General features: G+C 42.0%; 1 protein-coding gene across 1 annotated transcript in view; it reads left to right on the forward strand.

Annotated features, from left to right (window-relative positions):
• Positions 1-4,368: 4,368 nt before the first annotated feature.
• Positions 4,369-25,596, forward strand: part of PREX2 (phosphatidylinositol-3,4,5-trisphosphate dependent Rac exchange factor 2) — a 300,507-nt gene continuing 279,279 nt past the window's right edge. Inside the window, exon 1 of the mRNA XM_027973014.3 lies at positions 4,369-4,746. Coding sequence (XP_027828815.2) covers positions 4,606-4,746 — 141 coding nt within the window. The 5' untranslated portion in view covers positions 4,369-4,605. The remainder of the gene's footprint in view (positions 4,747-25,596) is intronic.

The raw sequence follows: 25,596 nt of genomic DNA on the forward strand, positions 1-25,596 counted from the left end.
ATGATGACTAAATTGCCACCAGTGTTAAGTGGAAATAACTGAGGGATTAAGCATGAAGTATAAACTAAATTAATATTTTTAGAATTACCTCTTATTCAAGACTCTTCAATTGTACATTACTATAGCTCCAATGTGTCTATGAAATATTTTATAGTTGCACAGTGTATAGTCTATTAGAAACCAGAGTAGTAAAGGAAATGCCAGAATCAATTTTGCCTGCTAAGTCGCTGCAGTTGTGCCTGACTCTTGTGACCCTATGAACTGTGCCCGCCAGGCTCCTCTGTCCATGGGATTCTCCTGGAAAGAATACTGGAGTGGTTTGTCATTTCCTTCTCCAGGGGATCTTCCCAACCCAGGGATTGAGCCAGCATCTCTTATATCTCTTGCATTGGCAGGCAGCTTCTTTACTACTAGCCCAACCTGGGACTTGTAAATAGAAAAATAGTCTGATGCTAATAAGTTTCAAAGAAAGGCAATGTCAAAGAATGCTGAAACTACCGCACAATTGCACTCATCTCACACACTGGTAAAGTAATGTTCAAAATTCCCCAAGCCAGGCTTCAGCAATACGTGAACCATGAACTTTCATATGTTCAACCTGGCTTTAGAAAAGGCAGAGGAACCAGAAATCAAATTGCCAACATCCTCTGGATCATGGAAAAAGGAAGAGAGTTCCAGAAAAACATCTATTCCTGCTTTATTGACTATGCCAAAGCCTTTGACTGTGTGGATCACAATAAACTGTGGAAAATTCTGGAAGAGACGGGAATACCAGACCACCTGACCTGCCTCTAGAGAAACCTATATGCAGGTCAGGAAGCAACAGTTAGAACTGGACATGAAACAACAGACTGGTTCCAAATAGGAAAAGGAGTACGTCAAGGCTGTATATTGTCACCCTCCTTAAATAAGTTACATGAAGAGTACATCATGAGAAACGCTGGGCTGGAAGAAGCACAAGCTGGAATCAAGATTGCTGGGAGAAATCTCAGTGACCTCAGATATGCAGATGACACCACTCTTATGGCAGAAAGTGAAGAGGAACTAAAAAGCCCCTTGAAAGTGAAAGAGGGAAGTAAAAAAGTTGGCTTAAAGCTCAACATTCAGAAAACGAAGATCATGGCATCTGGTCCCATCACTTCATGGCAAATAGGTGGGGAAACAGTGTCAGACTTTATTTTGGGGGGCTCCAAAATCACAGCAGATGGTGATTGCAGCCATGAAATTAAAAGACACTTACTCCTTGGAAGAAAAGTTATGACCAACATAGATAGCATATTCAAAAGCAGAGACATTACTTTGCCAACAAAGGTCCGTCTAGTCAAGGCTATTGTTTTTCCTGTGGTCATGTATGGATGCGAGAGTTGGACTGTGAAGAAAGCTGAGCGCTGAAGAATAGATGCTTTTGAACTGTGTTGTTGGAGAAGACTCTTGAGAGTCCCTTGGACTGCAAGGAGATCCAACCAGTCCATCCTAAAGGAGATCAGTCCTGGGTGTTCACTGGAAGGACTGATGCTGAATCTGAAACTCCAGTACTTTGGCCACCTCATGCGAAGAGTTGACTCATTGGAAAAGACCCTGATGCTGGGAGGGATTGAGGGCAGGAGGAGAACGGTACGACAGAGGATGAGATGGCTGGATGGCATCACCAACTTGATGGACATGAGTTTGAGTTGGTGATGGACAGGGAGGTCTGGCATGCTGCGATTCATGGGGTGGCAAAGAGTTGGACATGACTGAGTGACTGAATTGAATTGAAGTGAAGAAGTTTCAATTTAACATGATTGCCAGGCAATCAAGCAATTTTTCCTTTTTTTTTTTTTTTTCAGTGCTGTTATCTTTTACTGAACTGCAGCATCAAATCTGATCTATTACTTTACCTGCGCCAATACCAGTATTGAAAGGGCAAAGAAGCTAAAATAATCTCTGCCTGAAATATGACCAATGAAATGCTCTTCTTGCAAAGAGACGGCCTTGGATTTTCTGCCTTTCAGTCCAGGAGTTGTCCTGCTCTGGGCCTGACCAAAAGAAGCCAGGCTTTGACTCTTTGAACCACACCAATTCATGCATAGGAAATAAATGTCATGGCTGAGCTAGTTTATACTCAGCCTCTTTTCTCAATCTTATTTTCTACCATCTCCTTTTTATGGGATGCTTGAACCTCATTAGTATTTCAGGGAAAAGCTGGATCCTGTCCATCATCTTGATTGTTGATCTTCTTTTCCTGGCAAACAGTGCCCAGAGTTTCAATAGAGGAAGCAGGGAAGGATACAACACATTCAAAGTTTGTGAAAGACCTTATTTACCATCAAAGTGAAGGTTTCCAGATACTCCAACTCTGTTTTCTTATGCTCTTAGTCTTTGATGAGGAATTAAGAACTCCAGCCAGGGCTACAGAAGATGGAGGTGCCCCGCAGAAGGCACTATGTGGTGTCCTGAAGCTGTTCATTGACTATAAATGATGTTGCGGAGTGAGCAGAAACTATTAGTATCTTAATTTCTACATGAGCACTTCTGAGAGAAATCCGAATCTGCACATTTAAATGACTGTTTTCTTGCTAGATTCCATTGCCTTTTTTGCAACACATTCTTTTATGGGTTTTGTACAGACCTTTTCTGATGGAAGAAAATTGCATACCCAGTTCTTCAGTTGGGGACAGTTGGTAAGAAAGAAATATTATTTTATCTAGACGAACACCTGATGGAAAGCATGATTTATTTACTTACTTTTTACGTTAGAGAAGGCTCCTGACTGGGGAGGAGGAAATGCATTCATTCCTTGCTGCTTGGAGTACATTGTGAAAAGGTTCAATCCTGTTTGATTTTCCCATTCATTATGGGGTGTGTGTTTCCTAAGTCTTCCGCTCTGTTTCTTTTGTTTATTGTTTACCAGGCACTGTGGGGTCTGCTCTTTAATGTGCCTGGTCCTTTGTTCTTCTGCCATAGGGTGTGAAGATATTTGCTTACTTGTCCTCTGCTCTAAACAGCCGTGTACAAAAGAAAGAGGAAAATTGCATCTTGTCCATCAGCTCCTCATACATCATTCAAAAACTGTGCCCTTAGTATAAGAAAAGTACAATCCCTCTAGATTTCATTACAGAGGGGTATAGTGATTCATCACAAACCATGCATTGAAAAGACATCATCTGGAAACATGATAATTATTTTAACGTGTATAATTGGAAAGTCATCTTAATTTTTTGTTTTGATAATACTTTCAACTGTTGGAACAAATGAACATGCCACTTTCTTGCATCAAAACCATTTGCTCTGCGGTTTCTTTAAATATCACTAGGGTGAACCGTTTAAAGTTGTTCAAAGTGGGAAAAAATGACTCTGAAAGATATACATGGATAGTATCAAGACCAAAAACACATATCAATTGTTTGGCTGTTTGTTAAATTAATTGCTCATTGGGACCTGGCTCTGGCTCTAAATGAGAAAAGGCAATAAACAGAAACATTAAAATCAGGACAGACTCTGTGTTTCTGTCCATTTTCAAATCTTAAGAACCTATGTCTACATCTGTACCTAAATTTATGGATCTGTAACTATGTCTGTATATCTTTTGATGAGCAGTCAGTAACAGCTTTATCTTTTCAATTAGTGACACTGTCACAAATCATAGCAACTCAGAAACAAAACTGGCACAAATATTCTTGCCTCTGGTTGAATTTACATTCTCTCCTCATGCTGAAAAAGAGTTAAAGACATGCAAAAGCTCTCCCTCCAAAACAGTACCGTGCGAGGATGTTACTTATTGTATCCGGAGTTTATTGTATGGGCCAGGCTGTCACTTTCCCATAGCGTCTTCATTTATTATGCTAATTAACTTCCCCAGTGCAGGCAAGAGGGTATCCGCCTGGTGAAATAGTCTCGGTTGGGGGGGAGGGTGGGGGCGGGGCGTTTGAAAGCAAACCTGTTTTGTGTCCGAATAAAATCCCCATCAATGTGTTTCTTTTCGAAGACGGGAGGGTCAATACCATGGTTGTTTTTGTTCCCATCCAGTTATGTAACCGTGGGGACTTGTTTCTTTGCTTTCAGGATTTGTACAAAACACATTAACGCTAAACAATAGGCGCGAGTCAGGGGAGCAAACCCTCGAGCTGTGTCTTGGAGTCCGTCCTCCTGGGTTTGGGAATCTCCAATGAGTTCCATCTCCAGTGCTGACTGTGCGTGTGCGTGTGTGTGAGAGCGCGTGTGTGTGTTTAGTTAGCTGGCACGCAACACACTTCCCCAGGGTTGTGCTTCCTTTTTCCTGAGATTTGGCGAAGGGTAAAGGGTCGGAGTCACATGGATACAAAGCATTTGATTAATGTCCAAGTCACCGCCAGGGCTGCCGGAGCCGCCTCCCCTCCAGCCCGGGCCGTGTGAGGCCAGAGCCGCGCGGGGCGCGGCGCGCAGGTCCCCGGGTCCCCCGGGAGCGGCCTCTGTCTAGCTCCCCCGGCCTCCCGCACCCGGCGCCCCCTCCTTCTCCCCGCGCCCCCCGCCTCTCCGCGGCACGTAAAGTCGCCAGTCCCACAGCGGACCCAGCGGAGGCGGCCACTTTCTCCGGCGGGCGCACGGGATCCGGGGCAGCGGCGGGCGCGCGGCCGGGCGCCCACCATGAGCGACGAGGGTCGCGGGGACGGGCGCGCCGAGAGCGCCCGGGACCTGGAGAAGCAGCTCCGGCTGCGCGTGTGCGTGCTGAGCGAGCTGCAGAAGACCGAGCGCGACTACGTGGGCACGCTGGAGTTCCTGGTGTCGGTGAGCGGCGCGCGCGCGGGCGGCATTGTCTGTGGGCACCTGGGTACCCGTCCGGGCGTCGCGGGCGTCCCAGTGTGCGCGCCCACGCTGGGGCCCCCGGCGGGGGCATGCTGCATGCCTCCAGACGCGCCAGGGCCAAAAGTTAGCTCGCGTGGGAGAAGGTTCTTGTTTGGGAAATCTCTGCTGCTCCATCTCTCCTCTCTCACCTCTACCCGCTCCCTAGACTGCTCGAGTGCGTCGTGATTTTTTCCCCCCCTTCTCTTCCTCTCTGGGGGGAGTTTGGATTTTGTTTGAAGACTCTTGGCTAGGTGTTTTAAGTCTAGCTGCTACGTTCATGTACATTTAGTTTTTGCTTGTTTTTTTATCCTTGATTCTTATGGAACTTGAGTTCAATATTCAGGTTACACGGCAGTGAAGTCTCTTTAGTTATCTTTGGTGGTGGGGAGGGGGGCGCGGAGCGGGAGGGCGCCCAGAGAGCAGCGGGGTTATGATCTCCAGCAGCTGTGGGATATTAAAGCCAGAGGAACTGCTCACCGCCATCCTAGTCCTCCTATCTCCTCCCTCCACCCCCCAACCCGGGGTTTAAATCCCCACCCCCGTGGGTTCAGCTCTTGGGTCCTCTGTTCTCACTGAGCCCAGAGAAGCGGTGTAATAAATCTCCCATCCAGCGACTTCAGGATTTCTTGAAACTGGCAGGAACTTTGTTTCGGAGTTTCAGCTTGACTCATTGGAAGTGTGCTCTAAAAATGTTTCATTCATTTTAGAGCCAGGAGGGGCAAAACTCAGTGAAAGAAACTTTTTAGACATCACTCAGAAGCTGAATATTTTTCTGTTCGCTGCTGCAGAGACACAGAATTTGAGGGTTGGCTCCTCTCCACCGAGACGCGCAGGAGAGCATCATTCAGACACAGAGGACCTTTAGCCTTTGCGAAAATCTCCCTCAAATCTTCTAAACTCCTCTTTCCACCACCCTATTCCATTCCCCCTTGGTCTGCAAAGGCCAAACTTCCTGCGCAGTGTTCTGAGAAAGGTACACTATCTGCTGATAATCGTCGATAGTGCAGATTCAGTTCTTGGGGTGAGACGTACTGACTGGCTTCTGGTTCACTTCTCAAATTAAAATCCATATACGTGAAACCCCAGGGGCCACATTCTTGGGGAAAGTGTGGGTATTTGCAAATATACTGGTAATTGGTGATAAGCAGGATTGTTGTACACTTCCATGTGTCAATGTCAAAAAAAGAATGTTTTTAAAGCAAATTTGATTTTTCATAGCTTCAGATTTGACTTTCATGAAACTTTGTTGGCGAACAAGTTCTTTGACTTTTGAAGAATCTGAGTAACTTTTCAAGTTGCATTAGGAACTTCTCTCTGGAGGTATAGGGGAATAGTATTGAGCAAAACACTCCTAGTTTGGAAAAATAGCTAACCTAGCCTACCTTAAAAGCCAATGTGTTGATTTTTATTTAAAATATCAGTTTTTCCTCTAATCTTAACATCTGATTACTTAAAATGATAATATAATTCTATGTAGAGTTAGGTAAGAAATTATGGGAGTTATAAAATAGTTTGCATTTTACTGTTAGTAGATCATTTTATGATTCATTCTCTCATTTATAAATTATGAACTCTTCCACTTTTCCTTTTCTTTATTTGCTATTTTCATGTACATGGTCACACACACACCAACATTAATTGGCCCAAAGTCTGCCTAAACAAAAGTTGACTCTGACTTCCTTTTGGTTTTATAAACATTGAAAGTTTAAAATCTACCAATAATAGATCATTAGATTTTCTTTGGGGGGCATTATTTGTAGCAGCATTTACTTGTCATCTGTTTTATGTGGTTACTTTCAGTTGATTAGCCAATCTAGTTTTAATTTTATCCTAATACACACCAAGAGCTTTAAAAATATTCAAACCCTTTGGCTTGGTAATTCCTGTTCTAGGAATCCATCCTTAGGGAATGGTCAGAAATACAGACAAACAAAAGAAGTTTTTTTTTCTTTTTCTTTAAATAGATGTAGTATTAAATAAGTGCAGTGGTAAATTTGTTTCAAAAATTTGATAATGAATTCCCAATTCAAGTTTAAATCTTTGTTAGATTAGTCATTGTTTTGATTTCTGTCAATACTTCAGCCCATCAGCCTGGGTGAGGGTAATTCTTAATTCTGATCTTTGTTACAGAGATGAAAAACGTGTTTTTAGTTTTCCTAAGAACATATTTTTACTTCATTTCAGTTCAGTTCAGTCGCTCAGTCGTGTCCGACTCTTTGCAACCCCATGAATCGCAGCACGCCAGGCCTCCCTGTCCATCACCGACTCCCAGAGTTCACTCAGACTCACGTCCATCGAGTCAGTGATGCCATCCAACCATCTCATCCTCTGTCGTCCCCTTCTCCTCCTGCCCCCAATCCCTCTCAGCATCAGAGTCTTTTCCAATGAGTCAACTCTTCACATGAGGTGGCCAAAGTACTGGAGTTTCAGCTTTAGCATCATTCCTTCCAAAGAAATGCCAGGGCTGATCTTCAGAATGGACTGGTTGGAGGAGCAAGCAAATTGTGTTATTTCTCTGGATTAAGTGATCATATGGCCTGAGGGGAAACTTTTTTTTAATAAGACGGTTTCTCTTCTTATTTCCCACCTTTGGCCTTTTAAGGAGAGAGCACCTCCCCCCTCCCCCACCTTCCCCCCCCCATCACTTCTTCCCACCCCCAGATAGTCCATGAACATTGCCTTTTTCATCCTCCGGTTTTATCAGTCTGTATGATCTATATGCACCTTCTCTCCAGTAGCCACCTAGGCACACACTTCTTAACTGAACAAGGCTCTGACCTTGAAGCTTGCTGCTGTCATTTGAGTGGCGCCCTCTTCCCATGGGTTGCTTCAGTCCTCTTCTTCTGCTCCTCCCTAACCCTTAACAACCTGCCGGCTTCCTACTAGGCTTTCAAGACTCTTCATCCCCTTCAGTAAAACTTTCATGACTCCATCCCTCCATCTTCCCCGGGCTAGAGTGCTCACTGTTCAGTACCCACTCTTCTCTGTAGTCACTTCTTCCTTGGAGCCAGAGCAAGCTTGGGCAGGTATCTGACTAGCTTCGTCTCATTCTTCTAGAATGCAAGCTTCTTGGGGACAGGGCCACATTTTACTCACTTCTGTTTCCCTAGACTTTCGTGCGGCACTTGTGACATCGTAAGTACTCAATAAATGCTTACTGCACAAATGAACGGATGAATTCGCGAATTTATCTTCTAAACCTCCTGCCCCATTTTTAAGGACAGTTCCTCAATCATCCTTAAATTCCTGATTTTTTCTTCCATTTGGTCTGTATGGATAGTGGAAGTTAAGTTTCACTCAGGCACATATGTATTATGTAACAAGAAGCTTTAAGTTAAGAATGTAGTGTCTGCATTTAAAAGTGAAACTATTTAAATCAGGTATCAAGGTATTAAGGACATTGTAGCACTGTTATTTAAATCCATTATAGTCTAAATTTTCATTTGGGTCCTTGGATAGATTATATTATTGGAATTGATTATTTTTAGGTCTTAGGTAAAATGGTAGAGAGTGACAATTTGTTTGAACTTCTGTTCTTGTTTTGCTTGGGAAGTGAAATTCTAGGCTTCATTAGGAATACTCTAAAACATTTCTTTTCCAAAAGAAAATGCTTTTATAGATCTTATATCCAGTGTTTGATGTCCAGAGTCTGGACAATAGTAGGTTGTAACTAGTTTCCTGGAGAAAGGACAGACCAGGGTCAGTTTCAAGGGTGTGTCTTATATGGTCGCACAGGGCTGCCAAATCTGAAGGACCTCAAGCTTAGTTTGATTCTGTGCCATCAGTGATTGAAATTCTTACTAATTTTGTCTTTAAAGTTGTGCTTTGCACATGAAGTCCAGTGGGATGATGGGATGTGAGCAGAACAGATACACGAAAGAAAAAATACAGCTTCGGTCTTCTAAAAAACGTTTTCTTTGTTTATTTATGGGTGTTCCTTGCTGCTTGGCCTTTTCTCTAGTTTCAGAGAGTGGAGGCTACTTTCTAGTTGTGGTGTGAGGGCTTCTTACTGCGGTGGCTTCTCTTGTTGCAGAGCATGGGCTCTAGGGCACAGAGGCTTCAGTAGTTGCAACTTTTGGGCTGTTGAGCACAGGCTCCGTAGTTGTGGCCCAGGGGCTTAGTTGCTCCACTGCATGTGGGATCTTCCGGGGCCAGGCATGAACTCCAGTCTCCTTCATTAGCAGGTGGATTCTTTACCACTGAGCCACTGGGGAAGCCCTTCAGTATCCTTAATAGCACTTTTTTTTTTTCCTTTCCTTTTGAATAAAAGGCCTCAGATTTGCACTGGGCCTGGAAAATTGTGTCGACACATTTCACTGTGGCAGGTGGTGTTGAGGCAGGGTGATCATATAATTTTCGTTTAAACTGGGACACTTCCGAGGATGCAGGGGCCTGCTATTAATAATTACACAGGGAAGCAGATGTACACTGGGGTTGTACCTGGCTAATCAGAAAGCACAGTTATTCCCCATTGTTGGAACATTAAGACACAGACTTTGAGTTCAGCTGTGTATCTTTTCATAAACAAAAGATTCTGAAATTTGTTACCTGTCCAGGCTTTGCCCTCAGATACCCCAGAATCTGAGTCCTGTGTCTCATTGCTATACAGAGCCACAGATTTTGGTCAAGGTAAGTGTCTGATTTGCGTGTCTATTATATTCTCCTCTGCCCTTTTTCTGTGTCTCTGAGTCTCTGCTTCCTCTTTCTCTGTGTTTCCCTTTGGTCAGTTTGGTCCTTCCCATGGTAATCTTGACGTTAAGACAGTGACATATTGCAGTCTATGTAACAACAGTCCGAGTTAGTGTGGTGCTTTACAGTTTATACTGAGCAACTGTGTATTTCTTATCTGATTTGGCTTATTATATGTGAATCTCTTGTGCTCAGTTGTGTCCTACTCTTTGCAACCCCGTAGACTGTAGCCTGCCAGGCTCCTCTGTCCATGGAATTTTCCAGGCAAGAATACAGGAGTGGGTTGCCATTTCCTACTCCAGGGGATCTTTCCAAACCAGGATCGAACCTGCATCTCTTGCATTGGCAGGCGGGTTCTTTACCACTGCACCACCTGGAAAGGCCTTAGCTCTTTCACATGGTGCTCCTGAGAGCTCCAGGCTTCTGGGGTTTTGCTTCAGGAGCCCTTGAAGAGGATCCAGGGAGTTGAATTGTGTGGCTTCAGGCTCTTCACCCTGGGACCTCCTCATGTAGCCCCACTGTCCTCTGATTTGTGTTTTCGCTAAAGCAGTTAGAAAAACACCTCATCTGGGTGGTAAACTCTGAGACAGTAGAGATGGCACCTTTACTTCCTCTGTGTGCTTTACTTGAGCTCATCATGGTGCTTTGTAAACAGCAGGTACTCAAGAAAACAAATAGACAGATGAAGCAAAAGCAAACAAAATGGTTTGAATGGGTTTCAGTCATGATGCAGCATTTTGAGGTAAAGATAAATTGATTCAATACATAATAATGCATAGGCTTATGTTTTGCGTGGACCTGTGTGCCCCTCAGCATTATATATTGCTGGCTGAACCCTCAGTATTCAAATAATCACAGTGCCATCTGGGAGCTGAAGTGATAGAGTAATAAGCCAAGTGGCAGGTAGGCACAAGGGACTCCCTCAGCCTGGGGTCAGGGGAAGGGTGGGTAAGAGGTGATAATAGAGCTGGCTCCTGAAGGATGAGGAGGAACATACCAGACTTGGAAGAAATTTGTCCATCCTAAAATAGTAAAACACATTGAGGGTGACCGTGGTATGGCAGGCGGTGGGTGGTGCTGGCATGGCTTGGCATGCTCCAGTGCTGAAAGATTCTTAATTAATGGGGATAAATAGTCCTGTATGCTTTTTGAGTATTGGGAAGAGATGAGATACATTCAGAGCAGTTTGAGAAGGATTCCATTCTTAAGAATTAATGAGAAGTCAGTTGTGTGGGGCTTGCCCGCTTATTAATAATAAGTCCAGGGCCTCCAAGGTTGGCACTGGGAAGGGGTCGCTTATGGGAAGAAGTTGCCAGGCCAAGATTCCCTGAATCTATGTCTTTGAATTTGGCCTTGGGACTCCTTCCTCTCGTTCTTTATTTCTGCCACCTCCCTGGCCTTCTGGGTCCCCTAGTGGCTCGGATGGTAAAGAATCTGCCTGCAATCTGGTCGAGCCTGGGTAGGGAGGATCTCCCAGAGAAGGAAATGGCAACCCACTCCAGTATTTTTGCCTGGAGAATCCCATGGACAGAGGAGCCTGGCAGGCTATCGTCCATGGGGTCGTAGAGTCGGACATGACTGAGCGACTAACACACTGGCCTTCAGCCTACACTCTTTTTTGTCCATTCACACAAGAATGCAGAGAAGGTGTTTTCTTGCTCCTCTTAATCTGGGACAGTTTACAAACTTCCAAAAGTTGTTACTGTTTACTGAGGGAGTGCACAGACCAGTAATCCCGGAACCGACACAAAACATAAATATAGTCTAGCTTGTGTAACACAGATTTCTGCTCCTGCCAAAATGATCTTGCTCTCCAGGTCTGCACACCCTGCCCTATTTTCATCCTAAACCTTAAGACAGTTCCTGTTGATCATCCTGATTGGACCCTACTCCCGAGCTGGCTTGACTGAGTTCTTTTTTTTGAGTTGTTAGCCTGAAGGTGTATTCTCGAGGATGACATCAGGAAGTAGCTCTTAAGCTGTCCTGACTATTTACGGTAATTACAGTAAGAAACATACCATGAATTAAATGGGGCTCTTGCATAGTTCTGATATTTGGAGTGTTAATCATGTGACCAGAACTGACTTGCTGTCTAGGGGGATGTGGAGAGGGATGTGTCTTTAGTCTTAAGGCTTCATCTGCATGATTATGCTGTATTATAATTTGATAACATTGATATGAGTAGGCTTTATTGAGATTAGTTTTGTTTCTTAGCAAGAGAATTCTATCAACAGAGTTGAGAAATGAAGATTGAAATCTGGTTACCTGTTAGGAGTTTCAAACATTTCACTGGTCCAGGTAAGAACTGTGCAATGTCTGATCTAAAGTAGAAACAATGATGAAGATAAACTAAGCCCAAACAAAACTCTAAAAAAGTAAATAAATAAAATTACAAAACATCAAAACACCCAACAACCATGAGACATTTCTTGGGTAGAACCATTAGCATTTATGTTCACTCAGAAGTGGAAGCTTAAGTAGAATGGAGAATATTAGAATGGTTTCTCCTTTGAAGATAGGATGCGGAGGGTCATTAACTCCAAGTGCAAGGAGGCAGAACAACGTGGGGAGGAGGAGAAAAGTGAATTTGGTTTTCAACTTGCTGAATTCAAAGTCTGCTATGATTTTTGAAGATTAGAATGTGGAAGAGATGGAGAAAGTAACTAATCATGTATGTTGAAGCCATCAGGTAGATGAGATGACAAAGGGGAAGCAATTCAAGGAAGAAAACATCCTAACCAAGAATAGGATGTAGAATGTAGAGTGCACTGGTGACTTGGACTGAGTCGTCAAGCGTTGAAACAAAGAACTGGGGTCAAGGGATCTCTTGAAAGCCAAGGAAAGATCTAGCTTCCAGAAGAAAGGTTCCTTTCAACTCTCAGAGCTTTACAGAAGTAGGTCGTGTGAAGACTGAAGAGGCAACTGGATTTGGCAATTAGAACATCACTGAAGTTTTGGCTTCCGGAACGTGCATGAGCCTAAGAAGAAGCTGGAAGACGTGATCTGAGTGGAAGCCGAGGAGATGAAGATGGATGGAGAAGCTATTCAAGGAGGCTGGTAGTAAATGCAAGGAGAGAAACAGGTTATAAACATTAAGGGATGTCTAGGGATGTTTGCCGCGAGCAATATCAATAACCTCAGATATGCAGATGACGCCACCCTTATGGCAGAAAGTAAAGAGGAACTAAAAAGCCTCTTGATTAAAGTGAAAGAGGAGAGTGAAAAAGTTGGCTTAAAGCTCAACATTCAGAAAACGAAGATCATGGCATCTGGTCCTATCACTTCATGGGAAATAGATGGGGACACAGTGGAAACAGTGTCAGACTTTATTTTTGGGGGCTCGAAGATCACTGCAGATGGTGATTGCAGCCATGAAATTAAAAGATGCTTCCTCTTTAGAAGGAAAGTTATGACCGACCTACATAGCATATTGAAAAGCAGAGACATTTCTTTGCCAACAAATGTCCATCTAGTCAAGGCTATGGTTTTTCCAGTGGTTATGTATGGATGTGAGAGTTGGACTGTGAAGAAAGCTGAGCGCCAAAGAATTGGTGCTTTTGAACTGTGGTGTCAGAGAAGACTCTTGAGAGTCCCTTGGACTGCAAGGAGATCCAACCAGTCCATTCTAAAGGAGAGATCCATCCTGGGTGTTCTTTGGAAGGACTGATGCTAAAGCTGAAACTCCAGTACTTTGGCCACTTCATGCGAAGAGTTGACTCATTGGAAAAGTCAACTGATGCTGGGAGGGACTGGGGGCAGGAGGAGAAGGGGACAACAGAGGATGAGATGGCTGGATGGAATCACTAACTCGATGGATGTGAGTTTGAGTGAATTCCAGGAGTTGGTGATGGACAGGGAGGCCTGGCGTGCTGCGATTCATGGGGTCGCAAAGAGTCGGACACGACTGAGTGACTGAACTGAACTGAACTGAGGGATGTTTGAGGGAGATGCATATAGCTGAGGAGATGGAGATGATAGATAAAAAAGGGAACTAAAGCAGCTTCAGCAGAGCATCGTGGAAGTCACATGCATCACTTGGTAAATCAAGAGCCACCGTGGAGCTGGAGGCAAGGAAGGCACTTGACAAAATTTTCTGAGCCATCCTGCCATGGAACAGACCCACAGCAAAACGTCATGATAGAGTCTAAACTTTTTAAAAACTCTTGCATGTTTTAAAATTCCGGAACTGCTGGGACATACCCTTTGAATCTCTTTGTGACCACTTGCCAGCAGTTCTGCCTCCCGCATGGGGTCAATGGGGTGAAGTGCATGGTACAGACCATGGGTTTAGAGGCCCAATAACCTTGGTTAAAGTCTCGGGTACTGAAATGTACAAATAGTGTAATGTTGGCAACTTACATAGCCTCTTTATGCCTCCTTGCATATCTGGAAAACATAGTCGATAACTGTCTCACAGGGCTGGCCTAAAATATAAATCAACTTCTGTAGGTGAAATGTGACTTTTTAAAATGCAACATATAAATTTAGAAGTCAGAAGAGGGAAGTAGCTTGCCTTAATTTATTATTATATCTATTATGACTAGGTTCAAATCTTGGAAATAATGACATAATCATTTTTAAAAATCATGGTATAAATGATGTACAGGTTATGCATTGCATTTAATGCACATTGCAGTCATTACCCACACTTTTAAAAAAGAAACAGTGGTTTACTTGACAATATTTTTGTCAGATTACATTTTTTCCCCAGTACTTGTCTTTTGAGTGTTTTTTTTTTTACTCTGCATTTGTGCATGCTAAGTCTCTTCAGTCATGTCCAACTCTTTGCAACCCCATGGACTATAGCCTGCCAGGCTTCTCTGTCCCTGAGATTCTCCAGGCAAGAATACTGGAGTGGGTTGCCATTTCCTACTCTAGGGGATCTTCCCCACCCAGGGACTGAACTGAAGTCTCCTGTTGGTAGGTGGATTCTTTACTGCTAGTGCCTCCTGGGAAGCCCTTTTTACTCTATACCTGGCATTATATTTGAATATATAATTTAATACCAAATTAAATTATTATGCTTGAGTTTTAGGTATAACTGATTTGACCTAAAGATAATTGTTTTTGTTTTTTATTAAGTATTTAAACTCTTTTTATAATATTTATTTTTCATAATAGATGCATTTTTATTATTCTCAACTTAGTAAATGTTTCTTTTCTTGAAAGTGTGGTTGGGTCACTTTACCAGTAGTTTTGAGTATAATCATTCAAATCTCGACACATCTAATAAAAACTTTGTTTTCTAAATTTCCCCATTCTCATGAACTATTGCATTTGATCCATGAATTCACTGATTGCAATTTTTAAGACAATTGATACCTTTAGTTGAGGTTCTGATACTTAAACACTTTTCGTTACTGTGGATGATTTCAGACTTTGAATCCTTGAATAATTTTTTTTTTAATTCTAGCTTTGCCATATAGCTAAGTATAATGTACAAAAATAGGCCTATTTCATTGGAGAATATGTAAGCCAAGGACATTATGTTCTAAATACATATTTTCCATGAAAAGACAGGCCCTTCATTTGAAAAGGTTAAATGGTATAATACTTAAGAAATGACCCCAGCTGGTTAAATTTAGAATACTGATATGAAACTATTTTCTGGGTTTATAGCAAAAATCTAGCAATGTAGAATATGAATGCGTAAGCATTTTAATTCACTTCAAAGCTTCATTTCTCTGAGAAAGTCAAATAAGGGTTGATATCTCTGTTTGACTTTGCTTTGCCACTTTTGTGATTTTAATTATCTATTTAAGTTGTCTTCTTGCCAGGAGGAGAAGCTTTATAGACGGTGACACATTTTCAGCGGTTGTGCAAGAAACACTGTTTTCCTTTGATGCCTTGTAATGTCTCAACTTGGCCTTGGTTTCTTGCTCCCTTGGATTCTAGTTGTTTCTTATTTGAGACTATTGCCCCAAAGAAAGAAACACAGGATTCCAAAAATGACATCTCCTATTGCAAAGTTTTATTTCTGTCAGTAGTACTAGGAGAAGAGCTGTGAAAAGACATTATTTCACCTAAATGTTAGTCCCACACCACACATTCAAAGATTATTTTAATAACTCAGTATTTTCCCAGAGGTGAAATTAGGAGAGTAAAGGGGACTTGCATTTTTTACAGTGTATATCCATGCCATGTTTGACTTTATATAATTGTAATATATATAGAAATATATTTTATTTATAGATTTTACATTCTCCACATTTTCTGGAATATTCTAGATATACTTTTTTCTCAATTTTTCTTGTCCCTCTTAGTAATGAGATCCCTGGCAGAGACTTCCCCTTCTCCCTGGCTGGTGTGAGGCTGTGATAGTAGATGATGGGAAAGCCATTTTGGACCATGAACTAGAAGTCATATGTTGAGGATGACAGAGGAACAAATAAAGATGAGTCCATTTCTTTATTAAAGAAGTCTAACCTGTAGCCTATCAAAAAATCGGCCTGTTAGATAAATTAGTATTTAACTCTGTCCTAAAGTCACTTTTTTTTTTAGATTTCACATTTTGCTTCCAAACTCATATTAATTTATGCAAATTATTAACAAATTGGCAAACTTTAATCTATTTTTTTGCCTTTGTCTTGTCAAGTGGAGTAATCTTAATGTTTAAAGTTCATTTTTAGCTTTTCTTTAATGACTCTTTTGTAGCTCACCAATGATTTCCCTAGATTATGCTAAAACCACACTTCTTTTTTTTTTTTTTAGAAAAGAACTGTCCTTTTTTTTTTTAAACCTGTACTTATAATTCTTTTTCCAGAAGACCAGAATTTTTGTGTTTATTATGTATATTTACAAGGATATTTGTTCAGCTGCTTTCTCTGAGGCCAAACAACAGTAGTTTAAACAACATAGAAGGAGTGTTTGTGACTATGAAAGCGGTATGTAATCAACATGCCTTTTTTGTATCCTCTCTTGGGGCTGTGGTTATTTAATTTTTCAGTACTATTGCCCAACAGTGTCCCGGGAAATGAGCAGCGTCATCAGGTCATTAAGAGACCTCGTGTCCTATCTTACTGCTCCAGCATCCCCTAGGACCGTCTACATCAGTCTGTAGGACGAAGAACCAGTATTTAATATAGTTTCTCCGGTGTTTTCAGTAAGCAGAGGATGTTGGAGAACCAACACGCTAGGGTTTTGTTTTTGTCCGTATGGTTGAAGTTGGCCTACTAGGATCCCTTGCAAGTTCTAGCCTCAGAGGGACTGAGGGTGGGCGACAAGTTCCACACCTCACTTTCACTCTCATGCCCTTGGCCAGAACTTCATCACAAGGCTGAATCAGCTGCAAGGGAGACTGGGAAATGTATCTAGCTAGGCAGCCATGCGTACTAATGAGATGTGGGGAGTTTTTTACAGTAAGTCCTCGACATATGAATCTTGAAAGTTACAGACTTTCAAAGGTGTGATCATGTGTTCCAGCCTGTCTATGCCAACGTGGTACTGTACTACTGTGCTTTTCAAGGTACTGTATAGTCAGATTAAAAATATTTTCTTTTTTTGTGTTTGTTTTTTATGTACATATTATTTGTGTGAAAAAGTATTGTAAACCTATTACAGTACAGTACTATATAGCTGAGAGTATAGCTGAGAGGTCCCTAGGCTAACTTTTGTTGGACTAGCCAACAAATTGGACTTAACAAATGCACTCTCAGAACAGAACTGGTTCCTATGTAGGGGAATTACTGTACTAAAATTAAGAGGTAGAGAATTAATATTGAGAGGCAGAGTAATATCTGACACCTTTTGGGACCCAGTGATAATAATTTAGGCTTGTTCCTCAGAAACCATTTATATTAATTCTTGGATTCCTTTACTGTAAGAACTTTAATAAAATACTAAATATTTTGCTAAATATTTACTAAATACCTTTACTAAAATACCACTTGGATCATCTTCCTAAAATGATACATTCTTGTCCACATAGAAGTCAATTTCACATTTTATTTATCCCTTCACAAGTGTTTGTTGGTGTTCCGCTAGGTCCTCCCCCCAAAAACCCCTGTAGTTGGCTTCGACTGCAGGAAGAGTTGGGAGATTTGACTATTTTGTGTAAGTTAAGTTTTTTTCTGGTTCCCCTTCCCCCCAAAGAAAGTCCCAGAATACTCTGGAAATCATCATGTATTATGTGTTTGTTTTGTGTCAGGCACTGTATATTCCCGTATGACTTGCAACTCATAGCTCCTTTCAAGGATTGTATCCTTACAGCAGTAAAGAATCTGCCTACCAATGAGAGAGACACAAGAGACAAGGGTTCGATCCCCGATTCAGAAAGATCCCCTGGAGGAGGCCATGACAACCCACTCCAGTATTCTTGCCTGGGAAATTCCATGGACAGAGGATCCTGGCAGTCCACATTCCATGGGGTTATAAAAAGTTGGACACAGCTGAACACATGGCACCTGTTAACTCATGCCTGAGGACACCCTGATGAGTAGGGATTCTGAGTAGATCCGATCCACTGTGTTGGTGATTTCTCTGGCCTGGGGATTTCTAGATGGTGGGAACAGTATGATTAATCAGGGCTGGGAAAACCAAGGCAGATGCTGGGAGCTGGACACACAACTTGTTGACTCCAGAAGTACACAGAGGCTAAAAGAGAGGAAACATAGTACTTCATTTCAGGCAAACCTTCAAGAGCAGGCCAGCTACAGAAGCTCACAGTCAACCCAGGATGGGTCAGAGCCAGGCAAGCACTTAGGAGCCAGAGATTATCCAGAAGTTAGGAGTTTCCCTTACAGAAATGAGGAGATGCAAGTGACCCTTTAAAAGACAGGCAACTCTAGTTCTCCCACTGGTAATGTTTATCATCACTAAGACTAGTTTCAGGTTAATTTAATTCCTTTTGGATCGGTTTGTATCTCTTTGTGCTTGTTTACTTAGCACTTCATAGCAGATTTAAAGCTGTTATATATAATGTTATGTATGCTGCTGCTGCTAAGTCCCTTCAGTTGTGTGTGACTCTGTGTGACCCCACTAGGCTCCCCCGTCCCTGGGATTCTCCAGGCAAGAATACTGGAGTGGGTTGCCATTTCCTTCTCCAATGCATGAAAGTGAAAAGTGAAAGTGAAGTTGCTCAGTAGTGCCGAACTCTTAGCAACCCCATGGACTGCCACCTAACAGGCTCCTCAGTCCATGGGATTTTCCAGGCAAGAGTACTGGAGTGGGGTGCCATTGCCTTCTCCATGTTATGTATAGCTCATATTTATTCTATATACGATTAAATCATGAAATGTTTGAGGCAAGTGTTAATTTTACACACATCCCTTCTAGTCTCCAAAATGTATATATACTGCTTTGCATTCAATGGATATTGTACAAATCACATTGGTAGAATACATTATTATCATTTAAATACAAATGAAGTGAATCCATAATTATCATACCTGGATTGTTTTATTTGCCAAGTCTACTTCAGATGAAGAGTGTAACTGGCCTTCAGGTAGTCAAAGGATGAAGTTTGATAAATGAAGTTATTTAGTTACGGGCATTTTCTACCAAGGGCAGTTCAGTTCAGTTCAGTTCAGTTGCTCAGTCGTGTCCGACTCTTTGCGACCCCATGAATCGCACCATGCCAGGACTCCCTGTCCATCACCAACTCCCAGAGTTTACCCAAACTCATGTCCATCAAGTCAGTGATGCCATCTAGCCATCTCATCCTCTGTGGTCCCCTTCTCCTCCTGCCCTCAATCCCTCCCAGCATCAGGGTCTTTTCCAATGAGTCAACTCTTTGCATGAGGTGGCCAAAGTATTAGAGTTTCAGCTTCAGCATCAGTCCTACCAATGAACACCCAGGACTGATCTCCTTTAGGATGGATTGGTTGGATCTCCTTGCAGTCCAAGAGACTCTCAAGAGTCTTCTCCAACACCACAGTTCAAAAGCATCTATTCTTCAGCGCTCAGCTTTCTTCACAGTCCAATTCTCACATCCATACATGACCACTGGAAAAACCATAGCCTTGACTAGATGGACCTTTGTTGGCAAAGTAATGTCTCTGCTTTTGAATATGCTATCTAGGTTGGTCATAACTTTCCTTCCAAGGAGTAAGTGTCTTTTAATTTCATGGCTGCAATCACTATCTGCAGTGATTTTGGAGCCCCCAAAAATAAAGTCTGACACTGTTTCCACTGTTTCCCCATCTATTTGCCGTGAAGTGATGGGACCGGATGCCATGATCTTCGTTTTCTGAATGTTGAGCTTTAAGCCAACTTTTTCACTCTCTTCTTTCACTTTCATCAAGAGGCTTTTTAGTTCTTCTTCACTTTCTGCCATAAGGGTGGTGTCATCTGTATATCTGAGGTTATTGATATTTCTCCCAGCAATCTTGATTCCAGCTTGTGCTTCTTCCAGCCCAGCATTTCTCATGATGTACTTTGCATAGAAATTAAATAAACAGGGTGATAATACACAGCCTTGCTGTACTCCTTTTCCTATTTGGAACCAGTCTGTGTTTCATGTCCAGTTCTAACTGTTGCTTCCTGACCTACATATAGGTTTCTCAAGAGGCAGTTAGTACAGTTATATAATTGAATAATCTTGGAGTCCAAAAGGGAATCATGCTATGGATGAATGAATATAGTTTTCAGCTGAAGTATGAGAAGTTGACATTTCTCCTGTATATTTTTCAATGAGATAATAATCCTCATGTATAAATTGTGCATTCTCTATATGGTGAAGTTTTTTGAGAACAGTGAATGTTTTCTGAGATTTTTTTTTTTCAGTTTTACTTAATGTTGACCTAGTTATAAGGAATATGATCAGTTGGACTGTCAGAAATTTGAGTTTAGTTGATACTTGAATGAATTGTTAATTTTAAACATACACATTTTTAGGTGTGAGGATTTAGGTCAGACTCAACTTTAATGGCATTAGAAAAATATAAGCAAATGTTATAAGAGATCTAGATAGTCAGCCAGAATATTTGAATAAACTTTTGAAAAGGAAAATTCTGCTAACTAGATTTAAAGAAAAAAATATAGCTTTACTATTACTGTATTTATATCCTCTCTAAAAATTATTTTCTAGCCTGCCAGAATTCCAAGTTCCAACTCAGTGATATTATAGATTTTTTTCTTTACTATTTTATATCTGTTAAGTGAAATTCAGAGTAATTTTTAGAAAGGCAGAGCTAAAAGAATCTATTAAAAAATGACACATACAAAAATAAAATAAAACAGTATGGAATTTCTTAAAAAACTGAAAATGGAACTATTACATGACCCAGAAATTCTACTCATGGTATATATCTGAAAAAAAAAAAGCACGCTAATTTGAAAAAATACATAAACCCCAGTGTAGCGTTACTTATAATTGTCAAGACACACACACACACACACACACAGACATACACACAATGGACTGTTACTCAGTCATAAAAAATAATTAAATTTTGCTGTTTGCAGCAACATGGATGGACTTGAAGGGCGTTATGCCAAGTGAAATAAATCAGAGAAAGACTGTATGACATCAGTTATATGTGGAATGTAAAAATACCACAAACTAGTGAAAGTAACAAAAAAGAAGCAGACTCACAGATAGAACAAATTTTTGGTTACCAGTGGGGAGAGGGAAGTGAGGAGGGGCAGTATAGGGATAGGGGATTAAGAGGTACCAACTATTTGGTAAAATATAAGCTACAAGGATATATTGTATAACATAGGAGAACATAGCTAATATTTTATAATATGAAATATAACCTTTAAAAATTGTGAATCACTGTATTGTACACCTGTGACTTACATAATGTTATTATATAGCACCATACTTCAATAAAAATAATGACATTCAGAATGTTCTAAAAAGGAGAGAATGGGATTGGTGATTTTTTATTCGTTTCTAAAACCAATTTGTTTAATCTGTGAGTATCCTTATTTTCAATGTAGTATAGCTATATGTCAGGCCAATTTAAATAATACCTCTAATATGATAAGTCTTATGATTTATCCTCTCCAATAATTGTAATATGAGAAAGAGGGATGTATGTATACAGATAGCTAATTCACTTTACTATACAGAAGAAACTAATACAACATTGTAAAGCAATTATACTCCAGTAAAAATTTTAAAAAATAGTCCAGATATTTTGAGTGTTAATATTCTAGGGCCTGTTTATTGCACACCTACAGTGTGCCAGGCACTGTTCTGGGATCAGGGGATATATCACTGACAAGAATGAAAAATTCCTTGTTTCACGAGACACTCTACCCAGGAGCTACAAGGGAAATGAGTAAAATGTGTATTAGCTGCTCCAAATGGCAAGGAGAGTGAATGAAGCAGATGGGGAATCAAAATCTGTGTGTGTTTTGATATTTTATATAAGAAGAAAATGCAGGAATCCACTCCTTTCTGTCCTATTTCTTTCTGTAATTCCCTAAAATATTTCAAAATAACTTAATTTTTTACTGTTAACCCTGATAGACAATATCCAAGAGCAGAGTGTTAATCAGATCCCTAGTTTAACTCCTCAGTATAGTTATAATTTAGTGGTGAAATTCAACCCAGTTATACATTTGCCAACAAAGGTCTGTCTAGTCAAGGTTATGGTTTTTCCAGTAGTCATGTATGTATGTGAAAGTTGGACTGTGAAGAAAGCTGAATGTTAAAGAATTGATGCTTTTGAACTGTGGTGTTGGAGAAGACTCTTGAGAGTCCTTAGGACTGCAAGGAGATCCAACCAGTCCATCCTAAAGGAAATCAGTCCTGAATATTCATTGGAAGGGCTGATGCTACAGCTGAAACTCCAGTACTTTGGCCACCTTATGGGAAGAACTGACTCATTTGAAAAGCCCCTGATGCTGGGAAAGATTGAAACCAAGAAGAGAAGGGGATGACAGAGGATGAGATGGTTGGATGGCATCACCGACTCAATGGACATGAGTTTGAGTAAACTCTGGGAGTTTGTGATGGACAGGGAGGCCTGGTGTGCTGCAGTCCATGGGGTTGCAAAGAGTCGGACATGACTAAGGGACTGAACTGAAGTGAACTGAAACGTTGCTAATAAGGTTAACAGATCAGTGAAAGAATGGTGACTCAGACATAAGGCTTTAACTAGTCAATTCGTTAGCTGTCACTGTTCAGTAATCTAACTTTAATAAGCATTTGTTTTTTGGAGTTGCAAATCCAAAATCTGCTCCCTTCATACCACCTAGGAGCTGTTTTCTGGAGTATTTGCCAGTAGGGTTTCCGGTCCTGGCAGTGTGGCATCTGGTGAGAACGTCAGCCAATGTTGGGCTTCTCAGCTGGTTAGTGGTAAAGAATCCTTCTGCCAATGCAGGAGAGACAGGAGACTCTGTTCGACCCCTGGATCCAGAAGATGCCCTGGAGAAGGAAATGGCGACCCACTCCAGTATTCTTGCCTGGAAAATTCCATCAATCGAGGAGTCTGGTGGGCTACAGTCCATGAGTTGCAAAGGGTTGGATGTTGCTGAGTGCGCATACCCAGGTAGCCAAGGTTAGAATTTAGTGTCAGTGGGAACCCAGTGGTGTGTGCAGGGCTCCACTGGCCGAGAAGCTTTTGCCGGAAAGGGAAGTGTCCTTTAGCCCTGGGTGGACTGAGTCATGGGCAAGGGGTTGGAGGCTGGAGATCTTGAACCCCCAGCAGGATCTAAAGTCAGTTTTCCAACCGTTTACTGTTGATAACCTCAGATGAGTTACAAGGGAAGGTTGCAGATCCTTTCTATCCATTTTACAGATTTAAGGTCGGTCTTTTCCTGTGAGGGACAAGGAAGGTAAGGAGTGCATCTTACAAGTCCTGCCCCTCTTTGTTCCCGTGGCGTCATCTCCCCGCCCCTTCTTGTTCCCATGGCAATGTCTCCCTGATGGCTTTAAGAAGTGGCTCCCTGGAGGACTGTGGACAGCTGGATGCAGCCCTGTACTGGCCTGTGAAGTGTCATTGGGAGCCACTGCCAGAGGCTGGGGGAGGGGAAGGTCACTTCAGGTCTGTGGAAATTATTCCCTTTCTCCCCAGCGTCCTGGAGCCTCGTTTTTTGTCTTGTTGTCAAGAGAGGCCAGAGCTCAGAACCTGGCCCTGAAGTTTTCTTCAGTGTTCTTTCTAGAAATGATATTTTTCATTCTTCAGTTCACTGAATTTCATAGCTTGAAGGAAGGGAAATAGATTTATTACTCTCGTCATTACCAACTGCAGAATAGAAATTGGTGGAAAATTATGCTGGAGTCTAAAGCAGTATAACTGAAGGGAAGGGATTGAGCTGGCTGGGTTTGCTTGATAAGGTTGTGTGCTTGCCTCTTCCGTTTCTCTTTGGAGCCCATTCTATGGCTAATACATCATGAAAGTTGAAAAGGAAGTGCAAATACAATGACCACTGAAAGTTGAAGCCTTTTCCATTCACTTCTTTGAGCTATTTGTGACTTGTCTGCCTGATTGTTTCAAAGTGAGGAGAAACCTGGGGTTCTTATCTCTCCTTTATCAGTGGCACTGGTTTGGAGAGTGTGGTGTGGTGCGGACAGAACTGGGACTCGGCCAGCCTTAACAGTAACAGATACTGAGGCAAAGTAACCACAAGAATGAGTACAGAGTGTGTTTTTGTTGTTGTTCCGTTGCCAAGTTATGCCCTGTTCTTTGCGACCCCATGGACTACAGCATGCCAGGTTTCTCTGTCCCTCATCGTCTCCTGGAATTTGCCCAAGTTCATGTCCAGTGAATCAGTGATGCCATCCAGCTATCTCATCCTCTGTTGCCCTCTTCTTCTGCCTTCAATCTTTCCCAGCATCAGAGTCTTTTCCAATGAGTACAAAGTATATGCAGTGGGCTTTAAAGCAAGCCAATTTGTCTAATGATATAGTGATGCAAGATATAGTACCTGGGAGGAACATCACATATAGAACATCTCCTTAGCTCTGTAACAAAATATTCAGTAGCTCTGATGGGGGAGCTTTGAGCTTTTCTGGCCTTCTGCTCAGTGCCTCAGCCCTGGTCCAGGCCAGGAGTCCCAGGAGGAGGCATTGAGCTCTGATGGTGCTCATTCATCAAGAGCATGGCAAATGCTGTGGGGTGATCACTGGGAAGTGAGGCTGGATTTAGAATATGGTCTAAGATAACATCTGGACAAGCCAGAGGGTAATGAAAGGAACTGGGGTCAAGGGTTAACACAGCTGAGATCTCTGGAGTCTGTGACACCGAGCCAAGGAAGCAGCCTCAGGGAGGGGGGATCTTAGCTGCCTCTAACACTTAAGACATGTAGTTCTGCTGCTTGGCTCCTTCTCACGCTGTCTGGTCATCGCCTGCCCCTTGCCTTTTCAGGATCCTCTGGCACAGACAGACTGATTTACAAGGTAGCTTCCAATATGGACTTTAGACTTACAATGGCATCTGAGGAGTGTATTACCCTATAATAATAAAAATTAGGACCAGTATTTGCCCCTGTTTGATTCCTGAGTCTGGAAGATCCGCTGGAGAAGGGATAGGCTACCCACTCCAGTACTCTTGGGCTTCCCTTGTGGCTCAGCTGGTAAAGAATCCACCTGTAATGCAGGAGACCTGGGTTTGATCCCTGGGTTGCGGAAGATTGAGACCTGCGTCAGGAAGATCCCCTGGAGAAGGGAAAGGCTACCCACTCCAGGATTCTGGCCTGGCGAAGTCCAGGGACTATATAGTCCATGGGGTTGCAAAGAGCTGGACAAGACTGAGCAACTTTCACTTTTTGTAACCTGAGGAGAAGTAGATTGTAACTGGTTTTATTAAACTTATTTCTTTGTTGTTTAGTCAATAAGTTGTGTCTGGCTCTTTTGTGACCCCCATGGATCATCGTCCGATAGGCTCTCCTGCCCATCGGATTGTCCAGGCAAGAATGCTAAAGTGGGTTGCCATTTTCTTTTCCAGGGGGTCTTCCCCCACCCGGGGATTGAACCTGTGCCTCCTGCATTGGCAGGCAGATTCTTTTCTACTGAGCTACCAGGGAAGCCCTTCCTTAGATGATTAGAAAAATTGAGCTGACTGGTTAGTTACTTCCTTGGTCCATTTTCCACCTAGAAGGTTTTATTAGTGTTTTATGATTATTGTATAATTTAGAAGAGTACTTACCAGCCATCAAACTCTTTCTTAATAAGTCAAGTCTAATCTAGAGACCCTGCCATTAGGAAAAACT

The sequence above is a fragment of the Ovis aries genome, chromosome 9 (assembly GCF_016772045.2).
Source record: "Ovis aries strain OAR_USU_Benz2616 breed Rambouillet chromosome 9, ARS-UI_Ramb_v3.0, whole genome shotgun sequence".
NCBI lineage: Eukaryota > Metazoa > Chordata > Mammalia > Artiodactyla > Bovidae > Ovis > Ovis aries.